Raw genomic sequence first — 14,222 nt, 5'->3', positions numbered from 1 at the left:
GAGGGCACATGTTGTGGGTGGGTACGATTGGATAGCCACAACACTCTATTGGTAGGTCCTTTGATGCTGGGTTTAATCAGACCAATGGGACACTAGCCAAACAGATCAAGGGACCTATATATGCCCATGCACGTGACCCAGAGCTTCCTCTTTTGGTCAGTGCATTGAAACACCCGCCCACCTCTCCCTATTTTTAGGGCTTGCGCGCTTGACCTTCCTGTGCCGTTGTGTGTCGTCTGTCGTTGGGACAGGGGCACAGCAGGAATTCCCCCCACTTGGCTGATTGGCTGTTGCCATTTGGGTTTTGCCTGCCGCGTAGCAAATCGCCACAACTTGTACGGTTGTGGATAGGCACTGGTTCAGGTGATAGGGATGGGGGAACGCTCTCACCATCCCTATGTGAAGGGTATATTCAGTTAAAGGAATCCAGGGACTCAATGGTTTGGTCAACCTTGAGAGGGGTTGTGCCCGTGTCTGAGTCCAGGGGGACATCTGGGTGGTGGACATAGCATGTCCCCGACTTTCCGCCATTCCAGGCGTTCACCCTAGGCTGACCTATACTGGTGCCCTGGGTCAGCGCTACCTGCAACGGTGCAGGGAGCTAGTCGAACCAGAGCTTATGCAACCAGTCACTTGCTGTAATCAATGAAGTTGTGGCCTAAATTCTGCCAAAAACCAAAACAAAATTTGAGTCTTGTCTGAATTTATTTAAGGGGGAGGTTTAAAGGTCTAAACACGCAACAAGTCTTTTCTGCGGTGGCTTCCCATTTGTGGAAAACTCTCCCCAGGGAGGCTCGCCTGGCATCTACATATTCTGTAACCAGGTATTTGGTGGATTAGACTACTTATGACCTTTTAAATGTGTTTGTGGGGTGGGAGGGTTTCAAAACATGGTGTTTCATAATGTGAAAAGAAAAAGGAATAAATTCTAAACTTTGCCTGTAACTTCCATAAATATATACTGAAGTAAGCAAAACAGTTTACTGATCAAAACCACATATAGCTTCTCTGTCCTAATTTGTAAACATCTTTATCTTCCAAATTCTACATATGGATCCATATTTGTAAAGTTAAAAGTAGTCATTCATGTTTATAAATTCTCATTTTTAAAAAAGTCTGTCTGCAATTGCCTCCTGTTTATCAGTCATAATCCTTGACTCCCACCAACATTTATATACTGCACTTAAACGTAATTTAAATGTTAATTTCTGGCAAGCAGAGTGCTTTGCCTGAGATCTTTAAGAGTTCTCTTCATTATAATCCAAGCTCTAAATAGAGAGATGCAGGCAGCAACACTATTTGCCCTTGTAAGAATGATATAATGCAGTTATTTTGCAGAAATGTTCAAGGCTGGTTTTGGTATAAAAGGTAAAGGGACCCCTGACCATTAGATTCAGTCGTGTCCGACTCTGGGGTTGCAGCGCTCATCTCGCGTTACTGGCCGAGGGAGCCGCCGTACAGCTTCCAGGTCATGTGGCCAGCATGACTAAGCCGCTTCTGGTGAACCAGAGCAGCGCACGGAAACGCCGTTTACCTTCCCGCTGGAGCGGTCCCTATTTATCTACTTGCACTTTGACGTGCTTTCGAACTGCTAGGTGGGCAGGAGCTGGGACTGAGCAACGGGAGCTCACCCTGTCGCGGGGATTCGAACCGCCGACCTTCTGATCAGCAAGCCCTAGGCTCTTTGGTTTAACTCACAGCGCCACCCGCTGTATACACAGCACCAATTCAACATTTCTGCCTATCTGGGTTGGGGTTTAAATCATGCTAGTAAGAACTGACCTGGTGCTATCATCACCTTATCTGATTTTGAATAAGGTAGTTTGGGCCTCTGTAAAAGTCCTCCTGGAGTTTTTAAATGGTATTTAGTCGAGTTGTTTGCTGGACATGTCGCTATTATAGTTTTGTACTGCTGTGGTTGGAAATGGTTTCTCTTTTACTGCTTTGCCATTTTTGTATTTTTTAATTTTAAGGAGCTTTATTAATAATGCTGTGTTACATTTTTATTACTTATATTGTTGCTTGCCACCTGGGAAAGACAACAAGAAAGAATGGAAGAATGATGAGTTTTTTAATTTCCTAATGTACATCCCTGACCTCTGCTTTGGCTTAAATTTCCCTCTTGCTAGGCCTAGCAAACTGAACTATTGCTCTCTCTCCTTCTTCAACCTCACAAGCCCCCTCTTCTGGCCAGGCATCATTTTAGGCCTCGTACTGCCTGTTTGCCACAATTATGACAGATCCCAGTCTTTGCAGTCCGGCCATTGTTTCAAGATGCTGGTAGCTCTCAGGAACCACTTCCCACAATGCCACTCAAATGCGCGACAGTATTTTCCTTTGTTTCCTGGGACTGTCGCCTCCTGCTGCCCAGTAAGGCCTCATAGTTTACTACTCATCTTAGGGCTTTTCCACACTTGCCACTGACAGTGGTATAGCTGCCGTTTGAGCCAACATTTTAAAGAGTGAATTTGTAGTTGGTAGTCTGCAGCTTTGGTCCAACGCTGCTGTTATTACAGAGTTAGTGGGAATCATAGAGTTGGAAGAGACCACAAGGGCCATCCAGTCCAACCCCCTGCCAAACAGGAAACACCACCAAAGCATTCCTGACAGATGGCTGTCCAAAGAAGGAGACTCCACCACACTCCTTGGTAGCAAATTCCACTGCCGAACAGCTCTCACTGTCAGGAAGTTCTTCCTAATGTTTAGGTGGAATCTTCTTTCTTGTAGTTTGAATCCATTGCTCCGTGTCCGCTTCTCTGGAGCAGCAGAAAACAACCTTTCTCCCTCCTCTATATGACATCCTTTTATATATTTGAACATGGCTATCATATCACCTCTTAACCTTCTCTTCTCCAGGCTAAACATACCCAGCTCCCTAAGCCGTTCCTCATAAGGCATCGTTTCCAGGCCTTTGACCATTTTGGTTGCCCTCTTCTGGACACGTTCCAGCTTGTCAGTATCCTTCTTGAACTGTGGTGCCCAGAACTGGACACAGTATTCCAGGTGAGGTCTGACCAGGTGAGGTCTGACCAGAGCCCTTTCCACGCTAATGGCAGCTTGTGCCCAAATTCAGAAAAGTTCTGTGACTGTAGTGACATCCCTTGGAGTCCACATTTAGACTCTGGGCCTGTGGTTCCTCATCCTTGTTTTACATATTGGTGGTTGATAAACAGTATATGATGCAAGGGGCAGAAAATCATAAACACAAGCATATCTATAGGGTAAAATTAACAGGAAACTTTCAGGATAAATCAGCTCTCAGAAAAATACATAGCAGGAACTAATGCAAAAATTATCGTAATTTTTGTGTGCTTACGGGCACATCCACGTATTTGGAAGCTGCCTTCACCTGAAACAGAAAAATAGCCAACTTTAGATTATGCTTTCGAGCTATACAAACAAACACAAACAGGGAAGCAAAATAGGACAACTTAGCAGTATTACTAAAACATAAAAATGCAGTAATTATGAGACCAATTCAATGTACATGGCACTGAAGGATAGATTCTAATTAAGCACACTGAACCACTTAGGAGATAAAACCTAACTAACTATAGGCCACTTGCTAATCTCCCTTTCCTGAGCAAGGTTCTGGAGTGAGTGATCGCAGACCAGATCCAGGCGCTTTTGTAAGAACCTGATTTTCTGGATCCATTTCAATTGGAGTTTAGGCCCTGTTTTGGCACAGAAACTGCTTTGGTCGCCCTGTATGATAACCTCTGTCGAGAGAGAGAGGGACAAGGGAAACAGGTCCCTGTTAATTCTTCTCGATCTCTCAGTGGCTTTCGATAGAATCGACCATGGTAACCTTCTTGAGCAACTGTCCGAACGAGGGGAGTCCTACTTGGATGGTCATTCCCAGAGGGTGTTGCTTGGGGAATGCTTTTCAGCCCCATGGAACCTTCAATGTGGGGTTTCGCAGGGCTCAGTCCTATCCCATACATTGTTTAACATCTACATGAAACCTCTGGGTGGGATTATCTGGAGGTTTGGAGTACGTTCTCAGTAGTCTGCTGATGACACTCAGCTCTATTTCTCATTTACATCTGCAGGTGAGGCAGTGGAAGTGCTGGACCAGTGTCTTGCCTCAGTAATAGACTGGATGAGAGCCAACAAACTGAAACTCAATCTAAATAAGACTGACGCACTGTTAGTGGGTGGTTCCCTAGACCAGATGGGTGGGAATTGCCTGCTCTTGATGGGTTACACTTCCTCTGAAGGAGCAGGTTTGTAGATTGGGGATACTCCTGGATCCTTTGCTGAGGCTCAGGTGGCCACAGTGGCCTGGAGTGCCTTCCATCAGCTTCGGCTGGTGGCCCAGCTCCCTATCTGAACAAGGATAGCCTAATTACTGTTGTCTATGCTCTGGTAACCTCAAGGTTATGTGGGGCTGAGTCTGGAGACAGTTCAGAAACTTCAGCTAGTGTAGAATTCAGCAGCCAGGTTGCTCACTGGAGCAAGACAGTTTGAACAAATTAGATCCTGGTCTGACTGCAGTGGCTACCAGTTAAGTTTCCGGGCCCAATTCAAAGTGCTGGTTGTGACCTGTAAAGCCTTAAACCGCTCAGGACCGCAATACCTCAAGGACCGCCTCTTTCCATATGAACCTACCCAGACCCTTAGATCATCTTCAGAGGCCCTGCTTCCTGTGCCTCCTTCTCGAGAGGTCCGGAGGGTGGCAACGTGAGAACGGGCCTCCTCTGCAGTGGCTCCCCATCTGTGGAACGCTCTCCCCAGGGAAGTTCGCCTGGCGCCTTCGTTATACACCTTTAGGCGCCAGGCAAAAACGTTCCTTTTTAACCAGGCCTTTGGTTGATTTGATTGACATCCTATGCCCTTTTAAAATGTGGGTTTTTTGGGGGGGGGAGTGTTATTGGGTTGTTGTTTGTATTTTGATTATATCTTTTGTGGTTTTATATTTTGATTTTATTCTGTGAACCACTCTGAGACCTCTGGGATAGGGCAGTATATTAATAATAATAATAATAATAATAATAATAATAATAATAATAATAATAATAGCAATATGATTTTAAGACAAATATTTGGTACATGCTTTAAGAAAAATTCCAGAAATACAGAACAGAGTACTAGATGAATCACGAATGATTTGTTTCAGAAATAAAAGCTTGTCCCTGTGGCTTCAGTGGGATGCTTCCTTTCTTATTGCTCTGTTGGGTTTGGAGCTTCTGCAGTGTGTCTCCATCCTGGGCTGCCAAAGTAATATGAGAAGCCCCATGTCAGATTGGGTGAAGGTCATACTGCACCTCCATCCATGTGGTCTGGAGCTTCTCACAGAACACTGGTGGCAGAGGAATGGCTACTAGCCATGATGGCTGTGCTCTGCCTCCACAGTCAGAGAACAGATGCTTCTGAATACCAGTTGCTGGAAACCGCAGGAGGTGAGAGGGCTCTTTTTGTGCTCTGGTCCTGCTAGTGGGCTTCCCATAGGCATCTGGTTAACCACTGTGAGAACAGGGTGCTGGACCAGATGGGCCATTGGCTGGATCTAACAGGCTCCTATGCAATGACTCCCATCCAGTGCTAGTTTTCTAGAAAAGAGGAGCCGGAACTCACCATGACCTTGTTCTCTCACAATGACAATGGTGCCCACCTGAGAGGGGTTCGGAAATGAGTTCTGGTGAGTCCCCGCTGAAAAAGAGCCCTGCTCCCATCCCACCAGAATCATGTAAGAAAGGGCCTCTGACTGGTATGGAGTTGGGAACAAGGACTTATGGGCATTTGGTATTGCAATCATACCCTCAGCATTATTAATGTCAAAAGCTCTTCCCTCCGTTCTGTGGCCCTTCTCGGTAGGCAATGTAAAAGCAAATGGGTTATTTCTGCAGCTGGCAACAGAATGTGTTGTTGTTGTTGGTTTTGGGGGGGGGGGAGTCCATGAATTTCTGAGTTAACATATCTAACGGAATGTTTTCCAGATGGACAGAGAGACCCTTTTGCAAAGGTACCATAATGCATCCCATCTGCAGGGCTGAGAATTTCTATAGCAAGCATGTATCTAATTAGAATAAAGCACTGATCAGCATCCTTGTTTGGGTTCTAAATGCTCACCTGCTTCTAAATATTTCGGAAGCTACAGGTAAAATAGCCTAAATATTAGACACACATGCAGGCACACACCTGCATCTTGCGATGAATAAATAACACGTTCCAGTTGGGAAATGCATCATTTGAGACTGCAAAGCAAGGAACCACTAAATAGGACCACTAAAATCAAGCCACATGCAGTTAAAAGGTACTGGGGGCGGGGAAATCACTGCCACACATCTATTTTAAAAATACCCTATTCAGGGAAAGTTAGAATTAAGAGGGCATTATAAATTGAGACGCAGGTGACACTGTGGTCTAAACCACAGAGCCTAGGGCTTGCCGATCAGAAGGTCGGCGGTTCGAATCCCTGCGACGGGGTGAGCTCCCGTTGTTCGGTCCCAGCTCCTAGCAGTTTGAAAGCACATCAAGTGCAAGTAGATAAATAGGTACCGCTCCAGCGGGAAGGTAAACAGCGTTTCCATGTGCTGCTCTGGTTCGCTAGAAGAGGCTTAGTCATGCTGGCCACATGACCCAGATGCTGTCTGTGGACAAACGCCAGCTCCCTCGGCCTATAGAGCGAGATGAGCGCGCAACCCCAGAGTCGTCCGCGACTGGACCTAATGGTCAGGGGTACCTTTACCTTTCTTTACCTTTAATTTATAAATTACCATGGACTTTGAATTCCAAAAAGGATTTAAGGTGAACATTTGGATGGGCTCTGCACTTTGCCACCATCCCTCCCTTCTCCTCTAATATCAATGGAAAGCCCAGAATATATTGGACATTTATGAAATTCTGACCACCCCCCCGGAATCTTGCTCCTTTGCCTAAAAAAAGTGGTCATGTACCTACTGCTGTGCCTTATAGCACATGCATGTTGGACGTGAATGTGCATTGGAATGCATACCAATGCTATGTTACTCTCCGATATCCCCCACCATCCCTGCCTAGTCTGCAAGTCCAGCTGCCACTTATTATTTCCCCCTGACAAAAAAGTAAATTGGGCAGACTCGAACATCAGGAAGGTTCAAGGTCATTGTCTCCATCACTGGGATAATACTTTTTGTGCCGGAAATCAAACCTGGCAGGTGACTGCAGCATGGTACAGGTGCATCAGTGGGAGAGCCAGAATGGCTCCACTAAACAAGCCACACAGCACCGACCGACCCTCCCTACCACCTTGCTGTTGGCAAATGCTCCTGGGGGGGGGACGGCAAACCCCCAGTACCTCTGAGCATCTCCCAGTAGACATATCTCTGGAATGGCATGTCCCTTCACTCCAGAGTGCCTCTCTGCGACACTTCTCTTATGAAAAGTGCATACAAGTCTTCTAGCATCACGCAGCAAGAAGAAAGAAACACCCGTAGATCTAAACTACGTTTTATTTACATTCTATACAGAGAATCCATAATCACGTCTGTGTTCTCCAAGCTCTGGCAGAACAAGCAGTTGCATGCTGCAAAAGTGAAAGTACAGTACAATAACACTCTCAGACGGAAGAGATAAGACAGTCTTCCGTTCCCACACTCTTCTCAGACAACTCATGTGATTTATACTAATCATACTAGCCAGCACCGGCTACGTAAAATCCCAGCACTTGCCCCTCCCATTAAGTGGTATTGACTGTGCTGCCAGGAGGCCAATGTGAATGAAATATTGTGGGAGCCCAGGTAAGCCCTGCCCCACACATGATGCAGTGCACACACCCCATTTGAATGGCAATGCCCTTTTGGGGGGGGGAGCCAAACCCCTGAAATATTTTATTGTGGGGGGCCAAAGCTCCCATGGTCCCTAGGAGCTGGCTCCTATGGCCAAGTGCATAGCAACAACTCCTGAAACAGAGGCATATTGCTTTTGATATGGAAGGTATGATGTACTGTAGTGATCGTGACCAGAAGCCATTGACAGCCTCATCCATGAATTTACCTAAACCCTTTGAAAGACATTCATGCTGGTAGCTGTCAGTACATCCCAAGAAAGCAAATTCCATGCTTTAACTATGTGCTGTGTGAAGAAGTACTTGCTTTTTTTTGTCCCGAATGTTTCAACATTCAGCTTCATTCGGTGGCCCCGAGTTCTACTTTTATGGGAGGCCCATTCCATTTCTTTTCACCATGCATGCAAACTACAAACTTCTGCCGTGTCTCCTCAGTTACTCGCCTTTGTTTGAAATGGAAAAGCCCCAAATGTTGTAACCTCCCCAACCTCATGATCACTCTGGTTTCCTTTTCTGTAACTTTCCCCATTCTGCAGCATCACTTTTGAGTTAAGGTTGTAACCAGAGCTCTTCACCCAACTCAAAAGTGTGGCCACACCACAGATTTGCATTATGATATTGGCAGCTTTATTCTCAATCATTTCCCTAATGATCCCTAGCATGGAATTTGCGTTTTTAAAGTGATTAAACTTAGCAGAGGAAGGAGAGCAGGAGGGAGGCCTGTCTCCCCCACAGAGACAGCACATGCAGCATTGCTTTCCTGCTAGGGATTTTGGGCCTGGCAATCTCACCCTCCAGCAGGAAAAGACCAGGGGCCTGAGAGCACCTGCTGTCACTGGCACCACTCTACCTTCCTCTTCCCTTGAGAAGTTGCTTGCAATCCATCCAGTTAATGACATGTGGCTGCACTTAGAGATTAGGAAAATGATTGAAACCCTGCCTCCTAAGCAAAGTCTCCCTTGCCCTGTACTCTGGAGTGGCACAATATTTAAATTAGAAAACAAGAAAACAATTATAATGATAAACTAAAAAGAAAACCAATTTTGTTACTCTAGCCATCTCCTTTGATGCTTAGCATGCACACACTTTTGCACCCCCTCCAATCTTTCTCCTTCCCTTAGTGCAGATGTTTTTCAACCTTTTTGAGTCCACTGCTTCCTTGGCCAGCTACATTCTTTCTGTGTCACCCCTGTGAGGCATAGGGGCCCAGTTATGTCACCCCTTGCTTTCAGAGCTGGCAGCCTCTAACCATTTTTCAAACACCCTCTGTTGTGGAGTGTTCCTTCAACCTCCTCTCCTCTACCCTCTCCCTGAGAGTCCTCTGGGCAACCGCAGTTGCCACCCCTGGTCTTTGAGCTGCACCCCCTGCCCCAAAGAGAGGTGCCTCCTCACACTGCTCCACAGGGGCCTGGGAAGCACCCCCTGGCCAGTCCCAGAGGCACCATCCACCTGGGGAGCTTGTAGCCAGGGCTGCTGCAACAAATAGCTGTGCAAGCCTTCGGGAGGCAGAGATGTGAGAGGGCATCAGAGGAGGGAGGGAAGGAAGGAAGGAAGGAAGGAAGGAAGGAAGGAAGGAAAGAAAGAAAGAAAGAAAGAAAGAAAGAAAGAAAGAAAGAGGGAAAGAGGCCAGTGTTGCTTGTGGCACCCCTGACTATCATTCAAGGCACCCCAGGGTGCCACAGCACACTGGTTGAAAACCACTGCCTTAGAGTTTCCTAAACAGCAACAAAGAGCAACACGGCAGCACTGTCATTTGAGTATCACACAGTAGGGTGGGGCTCAACGTACTTGTGGGTCCCAACTCTTTAGTTGAAGACACTACCCTTCCCCTCCCGTCTCTCTTTCTCTCTCTCTTCATTCAATTTACATCCCCCCTCCTCTCAAAGGAGTCCAGCGTTTCAAATACATCAATAACAATATCATCAAAGACGTTCTGAAAGCATTTTAAAACGTTCAAAAAAACCTGTTAATCACATTCTAATCTAGGACAGCTGACACTAAATGAAGCTTAAGTAGCAACAACCATAAAAACAGTAACTGTTCGTTTGACGACATACTGTAGTTGAGAACTATTTGTATATCTTAAAAACTAATGAAAATAATCTACAAAAAGTAGTAACTTAGTTATTGTTATCTCACTGACATAAATGTAGTATTTGTTGTAGACACAGCAAAGGAAGAGAGTAATGCAATAGGTGTTTTGCTACTGTAACAAAACTAGAAGCGGAGAAAAAAAAATAGAGACCAGAAATAAGAAGTCATGGAACCGCGGCAAAATAAAATGAACGTTTGCCGCAATGGAGATTATAATATGGCAATGACTCAGTCTGTCTTCCACATTGCCTTTTCACACAACAACCCTAAGCTTCTCCCCCCCCCCCCATAAAAACAACAACCAGCCAACCACAACTGCTTGTTTCTCTTTAGTGTAAAACTTGGCTACATACATTGCAATTTTCATGCTGCCGGATGTTGTGTGATCTCTTTGCTAGGCTGCAGCTCATCAGGAATTATGTGACTTTTCCCATGAAATTTCTCAGTTTATGACAAAAAATTGTGCTGAACAAAAATAAGATTGCCAGTAACCTGTCCCGGGGGTAAAATACACTCTCTAGTTTTAATTAATATGTAGCAGTAATTCATTCCCCGCTCTCCTGTTTGAAGCGAAGAGATGCTTCAGATGAAATGAATCTTGAGCAGCTGTCATCAGCTTGGTTGCAATTCTTTTCTTTAGATAGAGATACCCACCTAATGACTGGACTTCCAGGTCCAAGAAACACTACTGACTGCAGAAAACATCTTTCTCCAGCTCCTTGACTAAATGTAGAATGATGTTCCATTAAGGGGGGAGGAATCCAAAGAATATTTTATAATGATGTGGTTAGTGAGAATGCTATTAGGACAACTGATGCATTAATTTTAAGCTGAATTTCACAGCAAGAATTGAAAATGAGGGTATCCTACTAGGTGATAAAACGGCTTGTCACAAGACCCCTGGTGACATGTCATTTTCTAAGCAAGTGGACAATGTTTGATAAAAGCAGTTGGTAGAAGGCTGGGTGTTTGGAGAATTTTTTTTATAATAAAAAAATCTGACAATGTTTTTTGAAATGATTTGTTTGTATAGCGAAAGGAGAAGCAAATGGACTATAATAAGAACAATGCCTCTTATTATTCTGCATTAAGGACGATGCTATAGACTTAGAGAATTATGCTACCCTGCTGATGCTTCTTTTAGGCATAGTGTTGTAAGCATACAGGATACCTCCCCAAAGCTTTGTAATATTTGGCCCAGTCTGGATGTTCAGTTCTTGCCTTGCTAAGCTACACTTTAGCAGCTGGGAGCAAACAACAAGGCCAAACATTTCTTTCTCGCCCTGTCCCCTTGCCCCTTCCTTTCTTGGTGCTTACAACCTAGTTTAATTAAACCAGTTAACCACTGTGTTTGAAATAAGGAGTTATGGTTTAATACCAGCGTACTAACCAAGATCTTAAACGATTCAAGCTGTAGTTTAAGATCCTTGTTAGCGAACATATTCATCTGAGGCTGTGTACACACAATACCTTTCAAAACACATTCTTTCCTTCAAAGAATTATGAGCACCAGAGCCCATAAGGCAAGGCAGAGCCCATCAGGCGGCAAGATCCACGGGAGCAACAGAGCTCAAAGTAGATCAATAAGAGCACGTCTATCATAGATTACCGGAATTGGAAGGGACTACAAAATTTTCTTCCCCATTTGTTACTGGTGGATGTGCCCATATTCTCATGTGTGTTAAAAGTTAGGAGTTTCATGAAGTGGTAAAGTTCCCCACATGTGGCTGGCTGCCTGGCTGAGTTAGTCGTTTATTGTATGTGATGTTGCACGGGAATGGTATCCAACTTGTACTTAAAAGTTTCCTGGTTTGGATGTCACAGGAAACTGTGGTTTAACAAACTATTATACCTTTTTTGTGAGGGGAGGAAGGCAAGGGGGGCAGTGAACACCATGCTCATGTTTCATTGGAAATGTTTACATCTAAACGAAGTCTATTTCTCTGTCTTTGAACCCCATTATAGTTAATTGCCCTGATCCAGCAGTTTATTAAAGGGACAGAAATTCTGATCTATATACAGACCTCCTCCATGTTAGGATTTTTACATATCCTCTGCTGCTTCAGCAGGACTGTTCTGATTAGTGCAAATCACATAAGTGTCTGAGAGAGTGTGGGAATGGAAGTCTGTCTTATCTCTTCCGCCTAAGTGTTGTTATTGTATGGTTTAGTTTCACTTATGTCGTGTCACAGTTTGTACTCTTGTTTGGAGAACACAGACGTGATTATGGAGTCTCTGTATATAGACTGTAAATAAAGTAGTTTAGAGCTACAGATGAGTCTTTCTTCTTGCTGTGTGATGCTAGAAGACCTGTGTGCTCTTTTCATAAGAAAAGGGTCGCAGATTACTGGTGCTCTGGACTGAAGGGACATGCCAGCCAGAGAGGGCCACCGGGAGGACGCTCCGGAGTCTTGGGAAGTTCGCTGTCTTCCCAGAGCATTTTTCCAACCCTCCATACATCAACATGGGAACACAGGAGAATAGGAAGCTACCTTATACTAACTCTGACCATTGGTTCATCTAGCTTAGTATTGTATATTCTGATTGGCAGAGTCTCTCAAGGGTTTCAGGTAGGGAACCCTCCCCGCCCTGCCTGAACAAAATCGAAAATTCTTTCTAGTAGCACCTTAGAGACCAACTGAGTTTGTTCCTGGTATGAGCTTTCGTGTGCATGCACACTTCTTCAGATACCAGTGTCTGAGAGAGTGTGGGAATGGAAGTCTGTCTTATCTCTTCCGCCTAAGTGTTGTTATTGTATGGTTTAGTTTCACTTATGTTGTGTCACAGTTTGTACTCTTGTTTGGCGAACACAGACGTGATTATGGAGTCTCTGTATATAGACTGTAAATAAAGTAGTTTAGAGCTACAGATGAGTCTTTCTTCTTGCTGTGTGATGCTAGAAGACCTGTGTGCTCTTTTCATAAGAAAAGGGTCGCAGATTACTGGTGCTCTGGACTGAAGGGACATGCCAGCCAGAGAGGGCCACCGGGAGGACGCTCCGGAGTCTTGGGAAGTTCGCTGTCTTCCCAGAGCATTTTTCCAACCCTCCATACATCAACATGGGAACACAGGAGAATAGGAAGCTACCTTATACTAACTCTGACCATTGGTTCATCTAGCTTAGTATTGTATATTCTGATTGGCAGAGTCTCTCAAGGGTTTCAGGTAGGGAACCCTCCCCGCCCTGCCTGGAGATGTCAGGGATTGAACATGGGGTTTTCTGCATCTGGTTGGCCACAGTGAGAACAGGATATTGGTCTGGATGGGCCTTTGGCCTGATCCAGGAGGGCTCTTCTTATGTTCTTAATTAAACAGAAAAATATAAAAGTAGAGAACTATATAATGAACACTTCCCTCTCCGACTTTCACTTTGCCTTTTGGGCAGCATACATGGTTCTTCCTTTAATCCACACAACAACTCTGTGAGGTAGGTCAATCTGAGAGATGACAGCTAGTCCAAGGTCACCCAGTAAATTTGGCAGCTGAGACGGATTCACACTCAGGTCTCCCCATAACACACTGGCTTTTACTTGGTAGGGTTCTGGAAAGGTATACAGCCTCCTTTAATATTTTGGTACTTCTTAATATTTTCTTTATATTTATGTGCTCTTTTTCACCCATCACAGAACTCAAAGTGGCATATATACAGTTCCCAGGAACTGCTTTCCCACTGGAACACTGACCAACGCATACCTGCTGGGCTTCAGCAAGACGGTTGTTATCAGATAACTTCAGACCATGCAAGATGTTTCCTTGTGGTTTTAACCAGAACCATCCTTCAGTCCATGAAAAAACAACCTTTAAACTATGAACATTGAATTAAAAAGTGCAAGGAGCAAAAAGCAGGGACAATTGGGTGTAACTTACAGTAAATGACAGGAAAGAAGAAAACAACGTCCCTTCGTCGTATCTGGATAGTTTGGCCAAGACTCCTTCCAGAATTGTGACAAACTGGAGGAACAAAAGGAGATATACTTCAGTTGCAAGAATAATCAAATCACCCTAATTGCAACTGAGCAAATCAGTATTAAGTCCATCAGAGTAAAAAGAGATTTCCAAGTGTATCAACTATCTTCTAGCAAGGTAGATTGCTTATAGCGATATGACACTTCAATGACGAGATAAAGAAATCTATCCTCTAATTAGCAGGGAGGAAAGTCACTGCAGAAGATTAAGAAAAGTCAAGTTTTATGTGTGTGGGGTAATCTAGTTGACTGTTCTGGAGTAAAGAGCTGATATTGTCTATAACTAAAAATCTGTCCTAAATTAGCACTGTTTCATGGAATACGTTAATAAAGAGAATCAAGTATAGCTACTGACTTATTTTTCTTTTGGCATCACCATGCTTATTAGCTATTAT

At 44.5% G+C, this 14,222-nt stretch overlaps 1 protein-coding gene across 1 annotated transcript in view; it reads right to left on the bottom strand.

The window, feature by feature from the left end:
• Positions 1-14,222, bottom strand: part of CADPS (calcium dependent secretion activator) — a 337,985-nt gene that overhangs the window by 44,287 nt on the left and 279,476 nt on the right. The window contains 2 exon segments of the mRNA XM_033141314.1: positions 3,317-3,349; positions 13,730-13,813. Coding sequence (XP_032997205.1) covers positions 3,317-3,349; positions 13,730-13,813 — 117 coding nt within the window.

The sequence above is a fragment of the Lacerta agilis genome, chromosome 2, assembly GCF_009819535.1.
Source record: "Lacerta agilis isolate rLacAgi1 chromosome 2, rLacAgi1.pri, whole genome shotgun sequence".
Taxonomy (NCBI): Eukaryota; Metazoa; Chordata; class Lepidosauria; order Squamata; family Lacertidae; genus Lacerta; species Lacerta agilis.
Note: the sequence above shows the minus strand (reverse complement) of the source record. Positions and strands in the feature narration are given on the sequence as shown.